Source organism: Apodemus sylvaticus, chromosome 21, assembly GCF_947179515.1.
Source record: "Apodemus sylvaticus chromosome 21, mApoSyl1.1, whole genome shotgun sequence".
Taxonomy (NCBI): domain Eukaryota; kingdom Metazoa; phylum Chordata; class Mammalia; order Rodentia; family Muridae; genus Apodemus; species Apodemus sylvaticus.
In genome coordinates this window covers 44,368,929-44,396,088 of record NC_067492.1, presented here as the reverse complement: position 1 = coordinate 44,396,088, position 27,160 = coordinate 44,368,929, and the positions used below count along the sequence as shown (strand labels likewise).

Genomic DNA, 27,160 nt, shown 5'->3' with positions numbered 1-27,160 from the left:
CACTGTAAGCTGTGAAAGCACACTGTAAGCTGTGAGTGTGCACTGTAAGCTGTGTACACATTGTAAGCTATCAGTATGCACTGTAAGCTGTGAATGTGCACTGTAAGCTGTGAGTGCACATTATAAGTTGTGAGTGAGCACTGTAAGCTGTGAGTGCACATTGTAAACCGTGAGTGCATACTGTAAGCTGTGAGTGTGCACTATAAGCTATGAGTGAACACTGTAAGTCATGAGTGAACACTGTAAGCTGTGAGTGCACACTGTAAGCCGTGAGTGTGCACTGTAAGCTCTGAGTGCACACTGTAAGCCGTGAGTGCACACTGTAAGCCCTATGAATGCACACTATAAGCTATCGGTTTCTATCCCCTGCAGTCAGGCTGTTCCTACCATCTGCCTCACCTGTCTAGATAGCAACTTAGTGTCACGCAGGAAGACTTGAATCTGAGTCCTAGGTCTGCAGGCATGTCATAACACTGTCTTGGACATGTGTGTTACTCTTCCTTGTTCTTAGAGAACAGAAAAGTGCATACTAGAGCTTGCTGCCTTCTGAGCCCTCGGAATAGATAGGTGATCCTTTGAACACCTCCAGCGTACAGACAAGCCAGCAGAAAGTAGTGTACTGCGCCCGTGGTCACAGAACCAAGGTTCAGGATTGGAAGCTAGTATAGATCCCTCGGGGTCATTTCTGTGCTCTGCTCACTGCTCACTCTGGAAAAGGAATGTGAGTAGAGTTTGCAGCATCATGACTAACACTTGATATGTGAGGTACTCTCCTTGTGAAAATAGGTTCCTCTGGGGAGTTCCTTTTCGGTACCACAAATCTCAAGAGTTCAAAGGCAAAACATCCCAAATGCCTCTACCTCAAACACACTGTACACACAGGTCTTTGATCTAGCTCAGAGAAGCCTTATGCTCTTGATAGAGACACATGCTAGAAGAGCCACCCTTCTCAGCCTAGACTTGTCCTCCTTTGGGGTCCACCGGACCCCAAAAGCATCATATACACACACTCAGAATCCCAACACTGTTATCTGCTTTATTTAGCATGATTTCACCTCCTGTTTCTTAATTGAATCTTATGAAACTTATGTCGAATCCTGAATCCTCCCCCAAGCCTGTGCCCACAGTGATTGTTCATGAAGTTCCTGCAAAGGTTTTAGAATGCTGTTTCTGTAGAAGACAGGTACAGGCATCAGTCTGTAGACCTTGTGAGACCCCCTCTGAAGAGGAAAAGACTGTAGAAAAGGCACAACACAGCTCTCAACCTCAAAACAAGTAAGAGTTTATTCTAAACCAAAGTAAGTATGACTATGGTCCAGGCATATGGGTTCAGTTTGCCTGGAACAGCACCATAGAAGGAAGTATATTAAGTTTATTTAAACAAAGCAAAAATTATAAATCAATATAGTTCCAAATACAGCCAGAAAGCACTCCTCTTCCAGGGGAGGTCCCCTGTGACAGCACAAGACTCCTCCCCTCTAGACCTAGAGGGCAGGCACAAGGCAGACGGGTGACAGCAAGGCTTGGAACACTCTACTGTAGGTGGCAGGTGGCAGCTGATGATACTTTTGGTTCCTGGATTGGTGGAAGTGATTGGTCTGTCAAGAATGAATGCCGAGCTGAGTGTGGTGGCACTTGCCTTTAATCTTGGCAAAGGCAGGGAGATCTTTGTGAGTTCCAGGCCAGAATTCCAGAGCTGCACAGTGAGACCCTGTTCTCAAAACAAAAACAACAAAAAGAATGGTTGCTAAAGAGGGCTGTTAAGTCAGAGACAGCTGTGGGCCATGAATAACTAACCCAGCATCCTGTGTCTCTGTATCTGTAAAGTCCAACTGCTACATCAGGAAGCTCTGATCAATGGCCTGGAAGAACTTCAGTACAGGTGTGTCTTTACCTCCCTGGGACTCCAGGTACACAGTCTTGTCTCTTTACATATTCTTATTACAGTGATCTCACGCTTAGTAAGTCTTTACTAAGGTCCTTGAGGTGATCCTGCTCCCCCAGGGATGCACATCTTTTTTATTAGCAGGAGCAAACATAGACTCAGTGAGTTTCTTTATAATGGGCTGCCTTCAGTTAGTCCCTGGAACATCTTTAATTATTCAATACAGTGTATAAAGGCCAAATTCTTTATAAATTGTTGAGCCTGTAGCTGCTTCTAAGATACTCATTTATTGTTGGTTTGTTTTGTTTTTTAAGTTGGGAGATATAGAAAACATACTTGTTTGCTTGCTTGCTTCTTTAGATGAATATGTCAGGTAGGTATTCTTATCTGCATATTTTTCAATTATTGTTTTCTTTTAGTGCTAATCAAGATTAAACATGCTAAGGTTTTTATGTCATATTCTTCTTGAAATGCCAGCACTCACTAGGCTAGGCTGAGTGCACCTGCTTTAATCACAGTGCATCTCGGTTCCCGCACGCTGCCTACACTGTTATCAGTGCTTTAACCTTCCGGAGTCTTTTTCAAGGTTTCTTGGTTTGCATCACCCGCTGCTCCAGCTGCTCTCTAAACCAGCAGCACACTGTCTTCTCTTCTCGCCAAGGCTAATCCTGCCAGTGCAGTGTCTTCAACTTCTCTGTGAACAGTCCGCCTGCTACAGGGATGCTAGCCTAGCCTTATAATGATTTGATTTGCTGTCTCATTATTGATCTGTGTGCCAGCTTTCATGTTGAAATAGATCAAGTTCCTGACAGGCCATTACTGTAAAGACCTGCAATCAACTGCTTTCTTCTGTAGGCCTGTCAGTCAGGCTTTAATAGGAGAGAACCCTTGGGAAGGTGTGCGATCAGGCCCTCCTCAGCTCTGCCGTTAATGTTGCTTTGGCCTTCTGCGAGCAACTGTGACCCACATGCTGTCTTAGACATCTCGGGATGCCATAGTAAAATTTCATATGTAGCCAACTTAAATAATCAAGCTTTATTTTCTTGCTGTCTGCAAGTTTGAGGTCCTGGTATCAGGTGATTTGGCTCTGGTAGAGCCTTGCCTGTGGACAGCTGCTCTCTCACTAAGGTTTCTGTGACCTCAGCTTACCCTAGTACTTTCCAAAGACCCTGGGTCAGATACTCTCCCATGGGGCCAGGGCTTCAAGACAGGAATTTGGGAAGTGTAGAGTTACAGCTTAGTGAACAGCTGTTTATATGGACAGTCATTTATTAAGTTAGTGTTAACTACAAATATCAGTCTTTTTTCTCTTGAAGTAATGTGGAAATAATTGTTAAAATCATTTCCTGCCCAGGATCAGGATGTTATTTATGGTTTGTGTTGTCATCAATTGTTAGCTGTATGTCTTGAGTGGCGTCAGTTACCTGTAATCTTTTCTCTGGCCCTCCTTGATGAGGGCATGCTGTTAAATAACATGCTGATATCTAACCTGGTGTTCTTGCTAACCTCACCTGGGATGTCTCGGGTAGGGCGTGTTATCTGACTGTCCGGGTACTCCTCCAGCCACAGCCTGAGCGCTCTGTGCTGATCGTGTGTATCTGCTGCGTTCTCCTTTGCTTACTGGGAAATTGAGTGTCTCTTCACTCTTGTTCATCAGACTTCAGTCTAAGGTAGCCATCATTCTTCTGACTTCCCACAATTCTTTTCTCTTCTTTTCTTTTCCCCCTTCTTTCCCCCATTTGGGGAATTAAATGCTTTTATATTGGAGTTGTCACATCAAGTTTGTTACCTTGGCAATAGGAATGATGGTGAGAAGTCAGAGTTGCCTGGTGGACTTTTGAAGGATTAGTAGTCCTGGATGGGGTCTAGGCTTTCTCTTCCTTACCAAGGTCCTTTGTTCTTCTCTCTTCCCAGTGGCATCTGATTATCACACTGGGTCTGGGTCACAGGACATTTTCTGCTTGTCACTGTGTCTGCTTTCTCTGAGTCTCCAACACCTTCTTTAGTACTTTGTACATAAGGATGTTTTTTTGGTTTATTTTTTTAGTCTTTGCAAAAGTTTCACTAAATAAGAAAATTAGCTTTTACTAACATTGTTGTGATTCTCTAGACTTTCAAAGGGCCTTTTAAAATATGTATGGTTGTACTTATTCTTCAGTGTAGTATGTTAAGTGAGAAATAGTCATATCCCATTTGAAAAGTAACTGCAGTGAGGCACAGTCAGTAAGGGGTGGGTTTTGGTTCTTCACTGTGTAACTGAAGTTGTGTTTTGACAACTTACTTGTTTGTGATTCTTTGACAGTTTCACGCATGTGCATGATGGATTTTAGTCATTTCCATACCCACAGCCATGCATCCTCTCAGCCCCACGCCTGCCGACGCCTTCTTCTTCTCCACCAGCCTCAGTTCCTTTCATGCCTTCCTCTTTTTTTCCCCACTAGAGAAAAAGTGTGGTTTAGTCCACCTAAACTAAACTAGAGTTTAGTTAGGCTGCCTCTCTGAGCATTGGTGGGGGATTTGCTGAATCTTGGGCAACTTAGCAATAGCGACACCACTCAAGAAAGTGAGCCCCCTGCTGGCATGGTGTAGCACATCTTTAATACTGCCATTCAGAGGCAAGTCTGGCAGAAGCAGGCAGGTCTCTGAATTTGAGACTAGCCTGGCCTACATAGTGAGACCCTGTCTAAAAAAAAAAAAAAAAAAAAAAAAAAAAGAAAGAAAGAAAGAAAGAAAGAAAGAAAGAAAGAAAGAAAGAAAGAAAGAAAGAAAGAAAGAAAAAGAAGAGGAGAGGAAAGAGGAGAGGACAACTCAGGACCCACTGTCAGTAGTCCCTCGCGAGGGGTGGGACCTCCTGAGCTGCTTTCCCAGTTGTGATGAAATGTTGACAGACCCAGTTTTATGTGAGTCTTGTGCAGGAATCTATGCCTACTGTAAGTTCATCATTACAACAGCTGTGTTACCATGGCTGGAAAATAGCATTTCACAGCATTCCTCCCCACTCTCCATCCAGCTCTTAGATTAAATCAAACTCCTCTTCTGCAATGTCCCTGAGCCTTAGGCTGGGTGATATTGGCTTCCAGTTTAGGGCCAAGTACTCAACAGTCATGTATTCTCAACAATTTGGTCACATGTGAGTCTCTGACAAAGGCTGAGAACAGCAACAATCTATGGACACCCACACAAGTGTTTCGAAGAAGGTTTGACAATATGTCCACTTAACAAAGCAACAGTAGTAAGTTCTCCCTGAGGGTTGTGACCTCTGCAGCTGTGGTCTCTCAACCAGGTTTACAATATTAGGCAAGGCTCTTCTCTGGTAGAGCAGGCCTCATATGCAATCCAAAAGTGACTATATCATTTCGTAACCTGTGGCTTCTGGGTACACAGTACCCACCCATGCAGGGGGCTTCTGTTTACATTTTATAAGTTATCTTCTTTCAGTCAGCTTACCCTGGGCCTGCGATGAGGCTGGACCGTGCGATTTTCCGACTCTGGGACATCCAGGCACTTCTGGGAGTCACAGAAGAGCTGAGAATGGAGTCGGGGGCCTGCAGGCTGAGGATATCGTCTGGGGAGGTGGAGCAGGGTAGGGATGCAGAGAGTTCCCACTTGTCCCATGAATGATGGTCCTTGGTTTGGTGGAGGCAGGCTTGGTGACAGTTGTGGATGGGAGAATTAAGCTGCAGCTCTGTAGTTGAAGACCTTATCCATGGTGGATCTTGATGAAAGAGAGAGTCCATGGTTCTAAACAGTTTCACAGCAGAAAATGGATGCATAATATACCATACCCACTTCTCAGGGTAGACCTGAGATTAAATACCTTTCTCAGGGAGGACTGCCTGGGAAGGGAAGCTTTTTGGCTAACCCAGGCTAAGTACCCGCTCTATGTACCTCATGAGCATGGAGAACTCGGTTTTGGACCTATATGGCAATAGGACATGTTTCTTTATATGAGGAGTATGGCACATATTCCAGGCCAGGAGTCTGGCAGAGGGCTGGGAATCACCTAAGTCCCAGGTGTGTGCCCACTGAGTCTCCAGGCCTCAACCTGCTCTATCTTACCAAACTTCCTGGCATGGTTTTACCAGCCAACACATCTCTGAGAGGAAAAGGTGCTTATTTTCTAGATTAGACCTCCTAGAAAAACCTCTATGGTCCATGCTGCCCCTTAAGGCCGTGTTAGAATTCATAGCCCACTGCCCCAGGCCCAAGGTACAAGTGGATATCTGTGGACTGCCACTAAGGTCAGATGACTGTCTAAGGCCGATGTTGACATCTGTCATCTGTGCTACTATAGGAGGCCATAATAGTGTTCATGGTCCAGATTGCTACCAGAGACCATGTTGATATGAGTGGCCTGTACTGCACTGAGGGCTGTGTTGGGGTCCGTGATCCTGAGGCAGCTGGTGACATATTGATGTCTACCATCCATGCTGCTACAGAATATGCTGTTTAGGTCCCCATCCTACTCCAGCCAAGGCTGTGTTGATGTTTGTGATCCATGTTACCACTGAAGGCACTCAGGTGTCCATGGTCTGTACAGCCACCTGAAGCCTCATTGATACCCATGGCTCATGCTGCCTCCAACAGCCATGTTGATGTGAGTGGCCTGTGCAGTCACCTGAGGCCATGGTGATGTCTGTGGTCCATGCTGCCCCACGTCTGGGTCTGTGGTCCTTCTGTGGCTGGGGGCTGTGTGTATGCCCTGTGTTGCCACCAAAGGCTATGTGGATGCTTGTGGTCTGTGTTGACACCTGAAACCATGTTGATGTCTGGGGACTGTGTTACCACCGGAGTCCGTGTTGATGTCAATGGCCAGGCTGCCACCCAGGGCCATATGTGTGTCTATGACTCATGTTGCCCCAAGACCATGTTGATGTCCTTGTCCTGTGGTGCTGCTAAGGGCTGTGTTGATGCCCATATTCTCCACCAGAGAACATACAGAGGTCCATTGTACTTAGTGATGCTGGAGACCATGAGTCTATGGTCCAAATTCCCACTGACTATAAAGGGTGAGGAAGCTACTTTTGGTATCTGTGACTGCAGACTCACAAATGATAAGGAAAGGATCTTAGAAGGCTTCTGTGACAACTGCTTTCATTCCCCCATCCCACCCCACTCCCCAAAAAAGTAACAGCCTGGACAGGAAACCATCAAAGAGAATTCTAAAAAATTGCGGTAAGAATGCTAAAGTGTAGCTCTCCACAGTTGATGGCTTCTGGCTAGGATGCACATAGTCAGTTCTCTTCAAGGGCTAGCTCCTGGGAATGTGACCATGCTCCAGTGAATGTATGGGCAACATAAATTAGACTTGGGGAGGTCTTCTTCTACTTCTTCTTCCTTCTCTTCCCCCTCTCCCTTTTCTTCTTTTAGGTGGGAGTTCACGAGGATGGGGGATGGACCTAGGAAAACAAGGAAATGAGTGTGATTGTAGTGTATGATATGAAATTCCCAAATAACAACAACAATAACAACAAAAATCTATGTTGCAGAAAAAAAAAGAAAATGAAAACAAAAAAGAGGGGACATTCTGATTTTGTTGTCATTGTTCATTTAGTTGATAGTTTGGGGTTTGGTTTGGTTCAAGGTATGGTCTTACCATGTAGCCCAGACTTTCCCCTGTCAGGATCCTCCTGTCTCCACCTTCTAAGCACCAGAAGTCCTGTTGTGTGTGTGCTGCTGCTCTGCTAGCATGATGTCTGGATCACAGTACTATTATCACAATAACAAGTGAACACCACGAAATATCCAACATCTAGCACCCAAGTGACTTTACTTCCACACATAGTAGTCCGTCTCTACAGTCCTATAGTCTAGAAGAGAGCCTTCCACACCATGTTTCTTTTCACTCCATTGGCTTTCTAAGTGACCAGAGTACAGATTTTCCACTGCATGGCTCAATAATGGGCCATTACTCTAAGCTACTACACATATAAAATGTAGCATTAAAACAAGAGGGAAATAAAGTAGAATTATAAGTAACTTTAAGTTAAACTTATACAGACTGTAAGATAGAAAAAAATCAAGATTTTTATTTAAAGAAAAGTTCCCTTGAGTTCTTTTTTTTTTTTTTAGCCAAAGTGTTTGTAACAACTATTTTATAAGGAATTTTAACATCAAAGCATCCAAAAATAACTGTGTTCTTGTGACTGCTGTTTGTATACCATTTTGGCAAATATAGTCTCTAGCACAGGAGGTGAACATGTCAAGAAATTCTACTTTTTGCCAGAAACATAAGCTTATTTCAGTTTTCAGCGGATTTAAAGAGATATCCCAAGGCTTAGGGAACATCAAGGAAGAGGGGGAAGAAAGAGAGCAAGAGTTGGAGGGCAGAGGCGCTGCTGTGACGCCCCCTTGGGGTGTGACAGCTCTAATCTCAGGGCAGCTGTGCTGAAGCCAGAACAGGAGCAGGGGATCAGCTGGCAGTGCCGCAGGCAGCACTCATCATATTAGGCTCCAGGGAAGAACTGGAATGGACGTAAGTGGGGATGGACCCTATGCCTTGTTGACTCCACCTCTGGTCAACTCACCTGGGGTGCTCCAAAGCTGTTCTCCCATCTTTTTCACTGAGACATTAAAGTCTTCCCAAGAGGAAAGATGACTTGAATCCTTTGACTGTATCTGCCTTATTTTCACCTCTGTACATGTAGCAGCCTGGTGGGTTGTTCTTCCAGGGAGTGTATATCCAAAGAAAGACAGTCCTCTGTCTAGGTCCAACATCCCTTCTCTAGCACACCGCAGTAGTTAAGTTGCAGATAACTAACTGCCCTTGTATTTCAAGCACGGGCACTTACGGTTCTGACCAACCCCAAGTCAGTGACTTATGAGGTAATAAGAAATCTTTAAAGATTCATCATCACCATCCTTGTCATTCCCAGGGAGAGAACATGTATGTGATAGCACATCTCAGCCCCTTTCTCAAGGGATATTGTTCATGTGCCATTTGATTTTGGTGTGTGTCTTATAGAAGCTATAGTATATCTATATGTATATTATAATATAATGTATGTATAAGCATACATATGCTATTATACAGCAATAGTGAATCTGACCTGGGGGAAAAACATAATATTTAGCTTTCACTGTATTTCGTAACTAACTACCTGTTCAAGAGCAGCCTTTAGATTCTGATCAGGTTTCAGTCTGGATAGAAGAAAGATCAGTGGTCCAGGAAATTTAAACGACCTTTTCTTCACTGCACCCCGATACATCAGTCCTGAAGGGCGTTGCCGAGGCGTGAGGAGATCTTTGTTCTTGCTTCAGGTGGATCATCCATGCCATGGAGTACGAGCTACAGATCCGGGGCGGGGATAAGCCGGCTGTGGACTTGTACCAGCTCTCACCCAGTGAAGTCAAGCAGCTGCTGCTAGACATTCTCCAGCCTCAGCAGAGTGGAAGGTAAGCAGACGTCACCTGTAGGACGCTCGGCAGACGGAAACGTCTGCTTTTTTTGAACTGATGTGGGTAAGACCTTATTATAATATTAATAAGAAAATTCAAAAGTCAAACATGATGGCTTGCACCTGCAATCAGACATAAAGGTTTCCAAGCTACAAAGTGAGTACCAGGCCGGAGGGAGATTCAGCAGAACACGAGGCCACCTTCCTAGGTGTAGACAGCAGTGACACTAGTTGGAACGCCCAGATTTATGTGTCTGTGTTGACTTGAGTTTTATACTTTCTCCAGGTATAGTTTATAACACTTCCCCATTCTTATTATTCTGTGCAATATATAACATTTAATACTTTATGGAACTTTACAGTGTGTGGAATTTCCTCCCAACACTTTGGCAGAAGGAATCAGGTTTGGTAATATTAGGTAGATGTGCTGCCTGATTCTGTCTCTGTAGACTAAGCATCAGCTACACCCTTCCATGTACCTCACTTAGGGGAGAGAACAACAAAGCAACTGTGGACTGCCTTGAATTTAAGTTGTTTTATTTTTTTTTTTAATTTCAGGATGAGCAGTCAATAATTATTTAGGAAAGTACTTATTTAGTGTATATGGGTCTAGTATTCCTAAGATAATGAAATTATATACACGTACAAGATTCTATCAGGAATCTTCTAGAGAAGTTGTCTATAAAAGTGTATCCATGTGTATGTATGTGTGTATATGTATGCATGTATGTGTTTAATAAACACATATGTTACACAAGAGCTTATTTGGTGATGGAGTTTCACACACACACACACACACACACACACGCACACACACACATATATATATATTATATATCTTTGATTACAAATATGTGCCTTACAAGTATCCTTGTTATAGAACAGTTAACATTCTCCAATGTCAGTTGTAAATGTAGCAGCATCCCAGTGACATCCCAAGCAATGTCTTCTGGAGCCAGACAAGTTAATACTGAGATTCTTGTGGATAAATTAATGTGAGAGAACTGACACACAAAAGGAAAACTTTCCCAGATGATTTTAAAGCATGGTACCTGGCTTCTATGACTACAACAGAGTGGTGTATTAACAGAGAGGCCCATTGAAGAAAAAAGAGTCCTGAGAGAAACGCTCAATAAATACACATTAGGAATTTGCTACATGATAATATTACCATTGCAAGTCACTGGGTCAAGAATAGACTTTTAAAATAAATACTTTTGACAACTAGATTGCTGTTTGCAAAAGGTCAAATCAAACCCATTATGACATACAAGAACCAATTCCAAATACATTAGAGATCTGCATGTAAAACATAGAAGACATTAATAAATTTCTTTTTAACCTTGGAATGGGAAAGGCCCTAAGTATGATTCAACCCAAGAATAAGATAAGGAACAACTAATAAAGCTTATCAAATTTTAAATAACCTTTTCTCATGGCAAAGATAATGTCAAAAGAAAACTAAGAACCTGGACCCATGCATTCTCCAAAGAGTTAGTATCCTAGCATTCTTAAGAATGGAAAGATAACCACCCAAAACCAAGAGGAATCTGCAAGGGAGCGTGAACAATCTGAGCATTTCATTAAAAATGCCCTTTGGATATTTTTTAAAATGTTCATATTAATATACAATTAGAACTGTGCATGGGCATTTTATTAGTCAGGGTTCTCTAGAGTCACAGAACTTATGGAATGTATCTCTATACTGAGGGAATTTATTGTGATGACTTACAGTCTGTAGTACAACTACCCCAACAATGGGCAGCTGTGGATGGAAAATCCAAGGATGTAGTAATTGCTCGGTCCCATGAGGCTAGTTGTTTCAGCTGGTCTTCTGTAGAAGTAGGTTCTAACAAATGTCCTGGCAAGTAAGTGCAAGCAGTCAAAGGAGAGTGGATCTTCTTCTTCCAGTGCCCTTATGTAGACCTCCAGTAGAAGATGTGGCCCAGATTAAAAGTGTATACCACCACTCCTGGATCTGGGACTTGCTTTGTCCCAGGCTGACCTTGAACTCAGAGATCTCCTTGCTTCAGTCTTCTGGGGTTAAAGACATGTACTACCTTGCCTGGTTCTAAACTTTTCATGGCCACTATACCTTAAGATCTCCATGCCAAGGTCCAGGTCAGAAACTTGTGTCTTCCAGCCTCAAGATCTGGATCATGGGTGAACCCTCCAATTCTGGATTGTAGTTCATTCCAGATACAGTCAAGTTGACAAGTAGGAATAGCCATTAGAGGCATGTTGAGACACTTCTTAACTCTCTCATGGCCTAAGTTAGAATGTGTTTGAGCATTTGCAAAGGCTGTGAGAAGGGACTGGGGGATACAGACTTCCTAGTCGGATTTGACATCTCAAAACTCTTTCCTTTTTTGGTCAGGTCCTTTGAGTAATCTACTTTGAAAATATGTTTCCAACAACCTGGGAATGTGTGTGCATAAGACCCCTGACTAAATCACTGCTTGTAATTGAACATTTGTGGTATTTCTGTAATCTAAATGTGATATGCCCACACAACAGAGAACTGTATACCTTTGAAGAAAGGAATTCTTTCTAAGATATATCATCAAATGAAACAGTAAAGTACAAAATAGTGCCTATTATATGCAGTTCTTATTTTTAAAATGTATGTATTCACTTGTGTAGAAGAAATCCAGGAGGGATAAATCAGAAATATGATGTATGCTGTTCAGAGAGGATAAAGACAGATGGGAAATGTTGAATGATACAGCATAACAGAGTTGTCACAGAGCAAGCCTTCCCCAAGCAGGCCGCTGTGCATGGGATGCTGCCTCCTAGGTAGTGGGTGTCATTTAGAACCAACTTCTAAATAATGGGAGTGTTGGATACATGCAGTATTAAGTAATGTATTAAGTCCAGTCTGTATGTAGAAGAGCCCAGAGTAGAGTGGAAACCAACAGCTGACCCCAGCTCACACAAATGAGTACCGCTGCACTGGGAAGGGCTGGATAGGCAAGGCCCCTGTGAAGTGCATGCCCTTTACAGACACCAACCACACGTAAATGTCGCCTCTAGTGAAAGTGTGTTTCTCACCAGTGTATATTCATTAGCAGTCTGAACTTCATGTCTCCAGTAAGACTGAATAAATGTATTATGACTGAAAAGCAGATTTCTCACTGTTAAGGCCCATTCCTAGAAAGGGAAAAGAAGGAAGCTGGTGGAGAAGGCTCAGCCAATGTGAAGTCATGGTTGTCCACACTGATAGATACAGAAATGAACATGGATCTGTGCTTGTGCATACGCATCCATGTTTCCTACTTCTGTCTGCTGAGATGTCCTAGGAACAGTGAAACTGCTGTCATCATGAGCAAAACGTCTCAAAATATGACAGAGTGTGGACACTGGAGAAACCGGAACAGGCCCCTGGAACTCCACCAGAGATGTGATTTTGTTTTTTCACCCCAAGTGTATGCCTGCTCATTCATGTAGAAGAAATACACAAATAATGTAATAGATTATAAGAGTGTCCATGCTGATAGAGGTCAGTGACTGGGAGAGAAGGGGCTCGTTCTTAAGGTAGAGTCTAATAAGTACAGGTAGAATGGCGGGAGCAGAAAACCATCACTGAGCGACTGTAGCAGAGGCTGCCGCAAGAACCGTCGTTAGAAGCAGTGTGGAGGGAAAGCTAGCTCAGTAGCTGGGTATTTCTACTCAATGTAATTACTAACAGCAAAGGAAAAACATGTAATTGTGCTGTGGTGGACAAAACTGTCAGACTCCCGTCACCCAAATGGTGAAGATTAGCATCAATAGTAATATGACTTTCATTTCATGTACCATTGATACTGACAACATATCACTTCTGAATTTTCATGACCAAAATGCATTTTTTCAACAAGAAACCACCATAAAACCGAAACTGAGAAAAATCCTATGAAAGAGCAGATATTAACTAAGATAAAAATAATAATGCTAATGATAATAATAATAAATAAGAAAAGAGGAGGAGAAGAAGCAGAAGCAAAGAAGGAAGAGAAGAAAAGGAAGGAAGGAAGGAAGGAAGGAAGGAAGGAAGGAAGGAAGGAAGGAAGGAAGGAAGGAAGGAAAGACGGGAGGGAGGGAGGAAGGAAGGGAGGGAGGAAGGAAGGGAGGGAGGGAGGAAGCACAGAAGGAAGGAAGGAAGCAAGGAAGCAAGGAAGCAAGGAAAGTAAAGAAATACATACCACAGATTCATGGAGCCTCCAGGGCTTGGAAGCTAAGTGACACATGCCATCCTAAATTGGAGCCTAACACATAAATTCATGTTATTTTGATTTGTTGCTGTCAATAGTTAAACTGTGGTTGTATAGGATGGTGAGAGTGGGAGACGACTTGAGTGAAGAGGGCATGAGAAATTTGCATCATATTGTGGTTTCTTCAAGTGTAAAGTTCTTCAAAATAAAGTGACAAAGTTTTAAGTCCATTTGTACAAATGATTCAGTGATGACTTTCATTTCCAGCACCCATGTGGTAGCTCACAACCACCTGTGACTGCAGTTTCAGGGGATCCAATGCCCCTTCTGGCTTCCACAAGCACCAGGCATGCACATAATACACAGGCATACTTACAGGCAAGGCACCCATACAGATTAATAATAATAATAATAACAACAACAATAATAGTAACAATAATAATAACCTAAAATAATTTCCCAACTCTATTGTATTTTCATATTATTATTATGTTCTAAGAAAATACTCACTCTGTAATGCTAGCGATAACCTCATAGAGCTCTGAAATGTATTTGTGTTGTTGTCACATTTAAGGGATATGGATAAAAATTAAATGCAGAGGGAATTAATTTACGAAAAAACAAACAAACAAACATCACAAGGCACATCCTTGGCCTTTTAACAACACTGAAGGCAGCAGTGTGTGTCTGAGTTTGTGCCAGAACCTCAGCCATCCAGAAAAGATCTTCTTAATTACTAAATGTATCAGATTGCATTGGTTCTCCACCACAAAGAGTCTTCAGATGTTTACCGTGTTCTGCATGGCATGTTCCTGCTTAGGATATTGGCACTTGGTCCTGACACACTCTGTATGTGATGATTGTGCTTTTCAGTCTGTCTTTTAAAGTACTAAGTAGAAACAGACACAGAGACAGACAGACAAACATGCACAGTTTTCAGATTTTGCAAAATTATATCATGTCACTTAGGGTCTTTAAAAATAAGGCAAGTTCTATACTTTTGGCAATTGTGGATGGTACATTAGGGTAATATCGAATCTAGAATTTAGGTTTATTATTATGGTTCTGGCCATAATGCTAATAAGTAACATTCAATATCTGGTTGACAATGAAAGTTTTACGTCTAATTTTTTTTTGGGGGGGGGGATGGAGACTTCAACCTATTTAAATAACCTTGATCTTTTAAATAAAGTTGCTCTTAAAATTTTGTAAGATTAAAATAAGGTTATTTCATACACACACACACACGTGTGTGTGTGTGTGTGTGTGTGTGTGTGTGTGTGTGTTAGATAAATAATATTTTTCTGAACACTAACTTGTTCATTTCTTACCAGTTTGTTGAGCCCACTCTGGGAAGGAGCTATAAATATGATCAAGCTATAGGATTTCCATGCCTTTCTAATGCTTACATTTTATTAATGTGAGAACAATATAAAATAACTGTGAGATTGGTTTGCCCGTTTCTGATATGGGTAAGTCATCTGATGGGGTAGTAAACGGCTCATAACATCCTAAAGAACACCATTCTGCCTGCTGACGTCAGTCTGCCTGCAGCTGACTCCTCCTCTAAGCGTGCAGATACACACTACTATAGACTTTTCACTCTTGCTCATTCTGTTGGCACACTTAACCCTGCTCCTTCCAGTAACAAACTTGATCCTCAATGCTGAGACTTTTCCTTTGGTCTACAGATCTTGGTTGAATAGACGTCAGATTGATGGGTCATTGAATAGAACACCCCCGGGATTCTACGACCGAGTGTGGCAGATCCTGGAGCGCACACCTAATGGTATCGTGGTAGCTGGGAAGCATTTGCCACAGGTAAAGTGCATTGATGTTGGGAGAAAGGACCAACAGGAGGAAAGGGATTCTTTCTCCCTCTGCACTACCAACAACTTTTCTTCTTCCCTGTGTTCTAAGACTATTCAAAAATTGGGTGTTCAAGACAGGATAAAATGCCAGAAAATGAGTTGCCATTTGTTTTAGAATTGTTTTTTTACCCGGTCCAAGTTTATTTTATTTCCAAATTTCAGTGTCCGTGTAGACAGAAAAAGCTTTACCAAATGTATAATTGCTGAGAAGTTGTATCTATGTCCTTGAATTGGAGTGTTTCTGATGCTTCCAGAACCCTCTCTGGATACCACATGCTGAAACCTCTTATTGAGCAAGCCGTTCGATATCTCTGTTCACTTATTTGCAAATTTAGGGCTTCTTTCATGTACTTTGCCTTCTGTTGCTGTGATAAACACCATAACCAAAAGGGTCTTCAGTTTATGGTCCATCATGAAGGGAAGTCAGGGAAGGAGCTCATGGGAGGAACCTGGAGGCAGGAACTGAAACAGAAACACGGAGGAACACTGCTTACTGCCTTGCTCCCCATGGCTAACTCAACCTGCTTTCTTACATAACTCAGGAATACCAGCCCTGCAATGAGCTGGGCCCAGCCACATCAATTATTACTCAGGAAAATACATCTCTCTCTCTCTCTTTCTCTCTCACACACACACATACACACACACACGCGTGCGCGTGCACACACACACACACACACACACATACACACACACGTGCACACAGACTTGCCTACAGCCCAATCTGATGGAGACAATTCCTCAGTTGTTCTTGTCTCTTCCAGATTACCCTGGCTATGCCAGCTGACCAAGACTAGCCCACAGATTATATTAGCTCTACTTCAAGTGGTGGTACTTCACCACTGAGTATGAGTGGGCTGGTGCTCGGGCCTCACAAACATGAAAGATGCCTTGAAAAGCAGGTGTAGATTCAGCCTAGCGTTGCAGAGTGGCCTGTGATGTGTGTACCTCAGGAAGCACTATAATGAGAGATACTGTCAGGTTCCTTGTGGTGTGACTTATTGATGGTGCAGCTGAACTGGTGTAGATGGTTCTCCTGATGATATAAATTAGCCTGCTTCTTTGATATGATGATCATTTATTTAGTCCTAGTATTCAACTTGATCTGCTTATACAAAAGCAGAAATAGCATACTATAACTTTACATTTAGAGGTAACTCTTTATATGAAAAAAAAAATTGTCTCAGATGCACCCATATGTATTTTGCTAATGTCAACAGAAGAGCACCTGTGGAGCAGCTCACAGAAATTGGTGGTGTCCTTTTCCTCAGAAGAAGGTGTCTAAGGATCTGCTGCAAGCTTCTTGTTGAAACCTTCTCAGCCATTCAAAGTTAGGATTATGTCACAGGTCTATTTCCTACTCAAAAACTGATTCAGAAGTTTAAAACAATGTTCTTCTTAGTTCTCACAGATAGTAACTTTAACGGCCTGTATAGGTGTTCTAGCCTTCTTCAGATGCCCTGTGGCTACTGCTCCAGCCAACCTATCTCCTGGAAACCATGACATCATCTCTTCTGTTGGCCCTCGTGTTTCTCCTAGGCTTCATCCCTGTCAGCATGGGCAGTGCACTGTGGATATCTGTCGGTACCTGTTGACACTTGTCTCAGTTCACTCACCCCCACCCTCACCCCACCAACTACCTATCAGACTCCATTTGATTCTGTGATAGCCTCAGCTACGTTTACTAGTCTCTCTTGGCTTTAATATGGATGGTTAGATAGATAGATAGATAGATAGATAGATAGATAGATAGATAATGGATGGTTGGGTGGATGGATGGATGGATGGATGAATAGATAGAAGATAGATAGATAGATAGATAGATAATAGATATTATACATTATGTATATGTACATTATACATATGTGTTATATGTATATATACACACACATATAATGTATATATGTATGTGTACATTATATATATGTGTGTATACATATATACATAAACATATATTATATTATTTATTGTTTGATTTTATAAACTCCTAAAGTACCATTTAGTCCTGATAATAATTCTGTGAAAACCTTCATTTTTTTCATTTATTTTTTAAGGTGGGATACAGAATTATGAGTTTCATTATTAGATTTTCATGCGTATGTGTCAGTATACTTTGAATTCATTCCCCTCCCCCACTGCCTTCCCTCCATGCCCTCTGCTCCCTCTGGCTAATCCCCTTCCTTCTCCAGGTAGTCCCCTCTTTTGCTCTTATGTCACATGCAGGCTAATACACTCTCCCTTTCCTACTTGTTTAGTATTTCTTTCTCCCCTCTCAAGATCCATTTCCTAGTTTCATTATGTGTGAGAGTGCACACATAGACACATGAAGTCTAAGTCAGTCTTATATCTCTTCACATACTCATTTCTTGTTTATTCTGTATTCCTGCACGCATCATGGTTTCATTTTCTGTGTCTTTTCCTGTTTTGTGTTTAGGGAACTATACCAAGTAATGGCTTCCTCACAGCATCTTGGAGCATGTGTTGTTCTACTCTGTTCTTAGTTCCTCTCCTCAGCTGTGCACCCTCGTGCACTCAGCCCTTCTGGGTGCTGCGTCCCTCTCCTTCTGCCTTCTGCTTCTTAGCACATGTGTTGCATTACCCTTTCTCTTAAATCTTTCTCCCCTTTCTCATCCCCTTTTATTTCTGTTTTATTCTACTTTTAATTATTCAGGAGTTGTCTTTCTGAATCTTGTTTAATAAAACTGTAGTTTTAACAATTTTTGCTGTGTTATGACAGTTTTTAATATATTTTTGTTCTATGTTTATCTAGTTTTGCTATAAGAGTAACACAAGTTTCCTAGAACAAATTTGAAAATAGAAAAATATATTTTATGGAATGATTTGAGAAGCACTGGCATTAGATTTTCTTTAAGGGTTTGGGAAAATTTGGCAGTGACCTCTCTATTCCTACGCTGGAGACATTTCTGCTTCAGTATCATTGGTTGTTACAGATGTCAGTTCTATATATTGCTCTTTTACTCTCCATTTCATTAGTTTCTTTCTTGTTTTGTATTGTTTATTGCTATCTATTTGATATCTATTACTTTGGGTCTTAGATGTTCTTTTCTCTAAGGGCTTGTGATGCATTATTAGTTTATTTACTTAAAATCTTTTAGTTATTTACTTATTTAAATTATATTTAGCTAGTTATATTATTCAGGGTTCTACAGAGTAACAGAACATACATACATGCTTACATACATACTTACATGCATATGATACATACATACTTACATGCATACTTACATACATACTTACATGCATACTTACATACATATGATCTATTTCAAAGAAAGTTCCATAAGCTGCTCAGTAAACTACATATTCCATGTCTGCTGGATGGAATGTTCTGACATATCTATTAAGTTATTGATCTATGTTATAGTTTAACTCTGTCTTGGTTTCATGTCCTTCTGCTATGATGAAATACCCTGATAAAAGCAACTTAAGAGAGAAGGGTTTACTATAGCCCATCATTTCAGGGAAGTCTGGGGGACAGGAACTTGAAGCAGTTGGATAATCCTATTATATCCATAGCAATGACTTAATGTGTGTGTGCTAGTGTTCAGTTCTCTTTTCCCATTTCATACACATTCCAGAATGCCTAGTCCAGGGAAGGATGCTACCCACAATGGACAAATCTTCCCATTGGTCAAGATAATCCCCCTAGACATGCCTACAGGCTGACTTAATCTAGTAAGTCCTTCATTGAGGCTTCCAAATGGTTCTGGATTATGTCAAGTTGACAATTAAAACTAGCCATCACAAAATCTGAAATACTGTGCATGACTTATCTGAAGATGAGCACTGAGCGATGAAATTGCTCACTATTATAACTGTTACCTTTTATGTCTGCTAGTATTTGTGGAGTTGGGAGTCCCAACATTTGGTGCATGCACATTTACAACTATGATCTTATTATTGGTCATTTCCTTTATTAGTATTGCTATAATGGCCTATTGATCTCCTCTAATTTTGATTTGAGCCTAATTTATCAGCTATAATGATAATTACATCAGGTCATTCACAGCGGCTGCTCACCTAGTAGATTGACTCCATTCATTGATTCTTAGTTTGTGGGTGTCTTTACCAGTGAGGTGTGTTTCTTGGGGACAACAAATAATTAAGTCCAATTTTAAAATCCAGTTGTACAGCATGTGCCTCTTTATTATGTTGAGGCTGTGTACACTGAAGGTTATTTTATAGGGATTGCGGTATAATTCCTGCAATGCTGTTGGTGTATTTTCTAGTTGGTTTACTGTTAGTCAGCTCTTCCCTATCTTTTGTCTTTTCATCTGTTCCTTCCATCACATTGCTTCTTTACTGGGCTGTCATGATCTCACTGCCTTTCACCAGACCTCACAGAGTCATATCTAACTCTCCATCTTACCTCTACTTCATTAAAGGAACTTTATTATTACCATGTTATTCAGGATGAGGATACCACAACAGTGGGATGATTTCCCCAAGGTTCATGCTCAGTAAGTAACTGACACCTGACAATTGGGCTTCTGAGCCCTTTCTCTTTACCTGACTTTATACTCTAAGTCATTTCAGAAGAGTGGAAAAAAATGTAAACTCTATATCTTTTCTGTGATTATCATCAATGCTTAGGAGCTAGGCTGTTCTAATAAGATATATTAAAATGATGTCAATACGAAACCAACAGAAAGAGTCTTTCTTTCCTTCCATGACCACATTAACCCTAGTCTCAGCATCCAGGCTTCAGGTTTCCCAAGTCAGATACTGCATGTAACAATATGTTGGGTTATACTGAGTGTGTAATACAATAGTTGTACTGAATATAGGATGAAGATACTCTTACAGACCAAACACTTTTCTGTCATCTTACGTCAAGAAGACAAGCAAAAGCTCCCTCAATACTATTCTAAGTAGCAAATAGATGTACCTGGCTTTAAGGTTATTGCTAAGTTCACTGTAAATCACTGAACCAAAACAAATGTGTCCTGTTCTCTCTGCATCTCTTGGAATAACTCTTCTGACCTTTTCTGCTTTCTGGAACACAAGACTGCCATATAAGAAGTCTCCCCTCCTGTCCTTGAGGGAGACTTCTCATTTTAATTTAAAATTCTCTATTTTATTTACATTTCTCATCACTGTTACCAAATACCTGGCACAAAGCAACACGAAAAGAAAGGTTTAGTGTAGCTCATGGTTCAGAGGAATACAGGCCATCCTGGCATGGGAAAAATGACAGTGGGAGTGGTTGGGTTCAAGGTGGTGACTGAGAAGCAGGAAGCGAGGAATGACTACACAATAGGCCTTTCCCCTGTTATTCAGACTTGAGCTGCCTACATTTAGGGTAGGTCTTCCTTGCTCCTACTTTCCTAGAAACATCCTCACAGACACAAGCAATGTCTTGATTTGGATGTGATTGATTGTTCTACAGTGAATAAAAGATTGTTTGTTTGTTGTAAACAAAAGGCAAAGTGAAAGGTTCTTTTAGTTTTGCCTTTTGTTTTGTCTGTTTCCTGCCATTTCTGCACATAATTTTTGCTCATATGTAGCATTTTTCTGCTGGCTGCTTGGGAAAGATTAACAGAAAAGTAATGCAAATGCAATAGCAATGACTTAGATCTTAAAGTCAATAGCGAGCATAACCCCTCATGTTAACTCTGAAGGCAATATGTACTCTGTGCATTGTCTCAGTTTTTAGCCGTTACTTTTATATATGGAATGAACTTTTAATGCAGTCCTTTCCCCTAAAATTATTAATGTAATGAAGATAACTACTAAAAGAAGGAGGTTTAATTTATCACAATAGTCAGCTGGCTGGCTTCAGTAGTTTGACATATATAAAACTTAATCACAGAGGTGAAAATGCTCTCTCTGGTTTTATAGAAACTAGAAAGATTATTGATTAGAAAATGAAATTCCTTTATTAAATGAGATGCAGAAGGTAACACTTAGAATGTTAATGTGGATGTTTTTCTACTTTTTCAGCAACCAACTCTGTCAGATATGACCATGTATGAGATGAATTTTTCTCTACTTGTTGAAGACATGTTGGGAAACATTGACCAACCAAAGTATAGACAGATCATTGTTGAGGTTTGTATTAAAAAAAAAAATGTAGATCACCAAAGGCTTACTTTCTGTCTGCTCACTGAAGAATAGTATGGAAAACTACCCTCTCCTCCTGAGACCAAGAACTCTGCCCATCACCTGTCAGCTCCTCCAATAAAGTCCTCAAGAAGACAGACATCCTTGACCTGGGTCAGAGCATACCTACCATTCAAGTACCTTAAACTCCTTCAAGTGGCAAAACCAAACAGACCAGCCACCCAGCTGCATTCATCCTGGGCAGCCAGTGCATCAGCAGTGCCACAACAGCAGAGGGAGGTTTTGGTTTTGCTTTTCCTAATTACAGAAATAATGCACTACTGATGTAGATTGTTGCAACAGTTCAGAGAAATACAGGGAGCAAGAGATCATTGCTGCTAGATATTTGAAGGACATCTTTCAAAACATCAGCCTATGAAGAGAAGACATTGTGTAGAACACTAAAGTACATGCACCTGTGCACACATATCACACACTTGCCCTTCTGTCCCCTTAATATGGTGTACGGTGAATTCAGTGGAGAATTAAATTTATGGCCAATCCTCCCACCACCTCTTTCTCTGGCAGTGTCTCTGTCAGACATTCTATTCTTGCAAGTAAGTTATATGTACTTTTGACATAGAAGCTAGATTTGGCCCCTGATCATCCCATTATTTCTGGAGCTACAGCTGAACCTGGGTGGCATTCAGTCTCATCTCTGCTGCCCCATCACGTGGAGTAGTATGTTCCAGTCACTTAGCAGGTGTGAGGAAGGATGTAGAGAAGGGGTCTGCAAAGACAGTTATCAGAGGGATACTTTCCTTGTACCATGCCCTCAGCCTCTCATGCCTAGTGTCCAGTGTGCAGTGTCCAGTGTCCAGGACAGATAGTGGACTGAGAGCTTCTTCCTGCTGACCTCTGGTAGCTTTGGTACCTTTCATACTCTGCTGTCTAGAGACGGTCTTGCCCATGAGCCTGCCATGTTGTGACCCCTGAAATTTACTGTCATGTCTTCAGGTTCTGCCTTGCAGTGTTTAGATAACATGCACCCAAAAGATTTCTAAATGTAGAACCAGGAAGTGTTTCCTGGTCAGTGTACAAAGTGTAAGGTTCTTCAGAAGGTCCCTACCAATTACCACATACATGGCCACAGTCTATATATAGACATTTGTTATCTAGAATGAGTGTTATAAGCCGGTTGGAATAGCTTAGACCTTTAATTCCAGTACTTGGGAGGCAGAGACAGATGAATCTCTGAGTTCCAGGACAACCTGGACTACACAGTGACCAGGACACAGTATGTCAAAAAAGTAAAAAATAAAGAACTAATAATAAAATTTTAAAAAATTAACATCATAAGAACTTGGACAGATAGCTCAGTGTTTAAGAGCACTTGCTGCTCTTCCCTAAGGCCCAAGTTTGGTCCCCAGCATTCACATCAGGTGGCTTAGAATTGCCTGTAACTCCAGCTTCAGGGGATCCAGTGCTGTCTTCTTTATGATATATATATGATATTTAAGATAAAATAGTATCTTAAAACAAAATGAGCATTGCTTCTGGGATAAATTATGGTACAGCCAAATAATAGGTTGATTAAGGCAATCTGTTGACCAACTGAGCTTCCTCTTTATCCCCAAAATATCACTTTTCTATGTTACCAGTTTTATTTTAGTGAATAAAAAGATCTCTCTATGGCTATAGGGATACTGTGATAAACATGCATTTTTCCAAACAACATGTGCTGTTAATTTTCCAAATCAGGTTTCTTTTTTTTTTTTTTTTGGTAGTTTATGAACAGCATATGTTTATTTCATCTACTGGTCAAATTTGGGAATAATTTAAATAATAAGTTAAAGACTCCATATAATCTACATACACACATACATGTAACTATTTCCCCTAGGTCTTAGACTAGAACACAAAGCAATAAAAGGTATAACCTTACTTTGAATAGGGTGAGCATCACAATTTGGCCTTTATATGGCCATGAAAGCAGTTAGCAAGCAGTTAGCAAGTAAGTAATGTTTTATCAGACATAATATGGTCCCATAAGGTCCTATCTCTTTGTGACATCATAAACACCTTATATATTTTAATATTTGTTTAGTGGAACTCCCCAGGGTCATATTTCTCAAAATCCATCCACAGCAAGTGGCACACGGCTGCAAATAAAGATGCTCACAGATTAATTTAGCTGCCTACTTACTCTGCAAATCATAATTTGGTGGCCTTAGTAATCCTAATGACTTAAGTATCAGAGGAAAACTCCCTTTCCCCATTTGCTTAAAAATACCTAGATGTGTCAGTGCCAAAAGTAAGCTACTTCAGATGTAATCTCTTGGCCATGAAACTCTGGTCACAGATGCAGGACACTTACATTCACCTAGGGCCTTTTCATGAGACCTGGCTGGCTCACAGCATAGGGGACCTCTAAGATTGCAGGTACTTGTTGGCATGCCCTAGAGTATAAGATGCTGAGTGACCCTGCCCCCAAGTTATTTCTGATTGGTAAATAAAGATTCCATTTACTGGGCAGAAGAGACATAAGTGGGGTTAGGTTTCACAGACTTGGTGTCAGAGGAGAACCATGAGGGGAAAAAGAGTGCAAAAAAACACATGGTCCTGAGGACTGGCCAATTGAAGTTAAGAACATCCCAGATAAAACCTAATAAATAATAACTCAGGGTTATCAATAAATAAATTTTAACAACATAGAGGATAGACAACTGCCTGGCTTTTATACTGTTTAAGTCTTATTATAAATATAGAAGTTATATTTTCTATCTAAAAAATAAATGGTCTAAGGCAAGATAAAAACCTGGATATGTCATTTCTGTAACATAGAGATTGCTAGGAAGACCTCTGATGCCCTCTGTCCTCAGTGTGTGCGTGCAAAGACATATGCCCATACACCACACACAAAGGCTGTTGGGTTAGAGGGGAAACTCTCTTTTCCTTTTTCAAAAAGTTCTAGAGTAGTTCCTGGACTGCAGATGGTATGATCAACCAGAAACAGTAAAGGAAAAGTCTACTAGACTAAGCCAAATCAGGTTTCTATTCATAGATCCACTGCCCATCACATCCATTGATGAAACCCTGGTCAGACTATGTTGCTATCATGATTCATGTCAGTGGCTTTTGATATCTGTCTCTTTAGTTACTAATGGTCGTATCCATTGTGCTGGAAAGAAACCCTGAGCTAGAATTTCAAGACAAAGTGGATCTGGACAGATTGGTCAAAGAAGCATTTCATGAGTTTCAAAAAGATGAGAGTCGGCTAAAGGAAATTGAAAAACAAGTAAGTGGAAAGACCAGAGTCCTGCAGAATGCTCTCGTCTCCGCTGCAGAAATAGTCTCTAATCTTACCACTTTCCAAACAGATGTACAGAGCACAACATAGAATGTTTTAAATGCAGTCAGACTTACTTGAAGAATTAATATTACTTTTTAGCTAATTACTGGTCAGTTGAGCTAGGAAGTTCTTGTCAAAAAAAGGGGGGGGGGGAAGAAAAGAAATCTAAGGTGAGATAATTTTTTTTATAAGGTTGACAATTAAAATGTGTTTTTCCAGGGAGGATCCACTGATTCCATAAGGCTGTAAAGTAAATTCAGAGGAGACTAGAATTGGGAGAATAGAAGAGGCACCACCGGGGCTGTGTGCTGTCTGATGCAGTCCCTTCAGGGCTCTCTGCTTAATATTGTATGCTCATCTGTGAAAGGGTTCCCTACATAAGTAAAAATTACTAGCAAAAGAAGGCTGCTAAAAATGTCTGCTTTTGTTTTATATGCTGAAAAGATGCCTCAGGAAAATGAAAGCGAAGTGCAGGAAGCTCCTAATTTCCATGAGGAAATCTTTCTGCAAATTTATTTACCCCCCCTCCCCCCCAGCTTCTGATTTCACTTGTTTACTCTTCCTTTGTAGGATGATATGACTTCCTTTTACAACACGCCCCCACTGGGAAAAAGAGGAACCTGCAGCTACTTGACGAAAGCTGTGATGAACTCCCTGCTGGAGGGGGAAGTGAAGCCCAGCAATGAGGACTCATGCCTGGTTAGCTAGTGCTGCCTGTAGGAAGCAGAGGGGGCAGCTGTCCAGCTGTGCCTTTTGTGTTGACGTTAACTAGACTGCCATTAGAGAGTGAACAGATGTGTTAGTGTGGTGGTTGTTGTATTCTGTTTGTCATGACCGGACCTTTGCATGCCAATGGCATTCGAACTGTAAGCAATGATTGAAATCAAGCGGAACCAGTTTCTATGATTTGTGCCAGAAACTCTAATCTTCACTGAACCATAGAAATAGTTTATGAATTGAAAATTCGCAACTGCATGTTTTGTGATCAAATATTTTGTCAAAATTCTGAGTCTTCACTTCTTTCGACTTTATTTTCACCTTCCTGCTATTAAAACAAGCCTGACAAGGGGTGATGCTTTACTGGGAGTCACAAGGTATTAGAGAATGGTGATGGCTGTGCCTCTGTTGTACCACAAAACTAAGACATGCAACACACATCAAAAAAAAAAATTAACTCCTGGTATTTAACTTCAGAAGTTGCATTATTAATAATACTATGTTATACAGAACTCTTAGATGGTTTTTACCTTGTAAACATGACTGTAGTTTTGTACTGAGTAGCATATAAGTGTTGGGCTAAAATATAATATATCAAGCATTTTCTGAGCATCTGTTAAATATAGGATTACAGAAGTGTCAGTCAGCAGAGCTGGGAATCATGATACAATCCAGCCTTAAAAATTAGACAAAGAAAAGAAGTCAATTACTTGTCATAGTGTGTGAAGAGAAGTTATGAAAAGATGGTCCTAATGAAGCCATCTGTAAAACTTAAGTCTGAAAAGCCAGTCACAAAGCCCATGAAGGAAGAGTAAATTCTGGTGGTTGTTGGACAGGGAATAGAAATCAAAGAATGAGGGGAGGAAAAGCCCTTGAAATATTTAAAACTTGTTAAAATTCAGAAGAAAGTAAACACTTGTATCCTTAAAAATTAAATTTTTTTGATTAGCTGAGCAAAGTTGCAAGAAAAAATGCTATCTTAGTTAAAATAGACATCACTTGCAAGTCTGTTTTCTGAATGAGCAGTTAACTTCCTGTTACATATGCAACTTTTGGCACTTTGTTCTGCTGCTTGAAAGCATTTGAAATCAACAACTGTGTGTCAGCTTTTTAAATTGCGGAATGCAAAATTTATTGTTCTGCAAGATATTTTGGGATGATCAATAAATGTTGATGTTCCTCCATCAGAAGCAATGTCTGCTTTCCAATTAGAAAAACAAAATAATTCTAAGAACCAGAATACAGAACCCATGAAATTAAGAAGTCCCATTTGATCTACAGCGTACACATGTTTTAACAGCTGCACCAAAGACTGACTGGAAATATTAACACATGTACTGAGTCAAGACAAGCCTTAAACCTGATCTAAAGCCTCTTTTGTCACACTGGCAGGTTCTCCATGCTAAGTTTATAGTACAATCAACGTCTGTTGGAAACTCCTGACTGAATATCAAATTCAACTGTTTTTCCAGAGCACTGTTAGAAGCATGATGTTTTCCAGACTTCATTTCGTTTTATTTAAGACTTTAAAAAAAATCATATTTCAGCCTTTAAAAATCAAAATGTGAGATCCTCTTGCTGTCATCTTCGGTGAACTTGGAGTGCTTTATGGGTACCAGCAAACGTTTGTTGAATAATTGAAACATTCAACTTTCCACCCTGAGTATTAAATAGATACCACATAA

At 40.8% G+C, this 27,160-nt stretch overlaps 1 protein-coding gene across 7 annotated transcripts in view; it reads left to right on the top strand.

Moving 5' to 3' along the window:
* The window catches only part of Phkb (phosphorylase kinase regulatory subunit beta), a 185,136-nt gene extending 158,471 nt beyond the window's left edge, over positions 1 to 26,665 (top strand). For all 7 annotated transcript variants that reach the window (XM_052167173.1, XM_052167171.1, XM_052167170.1 and 4 more), the window contains 5 exons: positions 9,146 to 9,280; positions 15,164 to 15,293; positions 21,308 to 21,415; positions 24,564 to 24,704; positions 25,329 to 26,665. In XM_052167173.1, coding sequence (XP_052023133.1) covers positions 9,146 to 9,280; positions 15,164 to 15,293; positions 21,308 to 21,415; positions 24,564 to 24,704; positions 25,329 to 25,466 — 652 coding nt within the window. In that variant the 3' untranslated portion in view covers positions 25,467 to 26,665. The remainder of the gene's footprint in view (positions 1 to 9,145; positions 9,281 to 15,163; positions 15,294 to 21,307; positions 21,416 to 24,563; positions 24,705 to 25,328) is intronic.
* Positions 26,666 to 27,160: the final 495 nt, after the last annotated feature.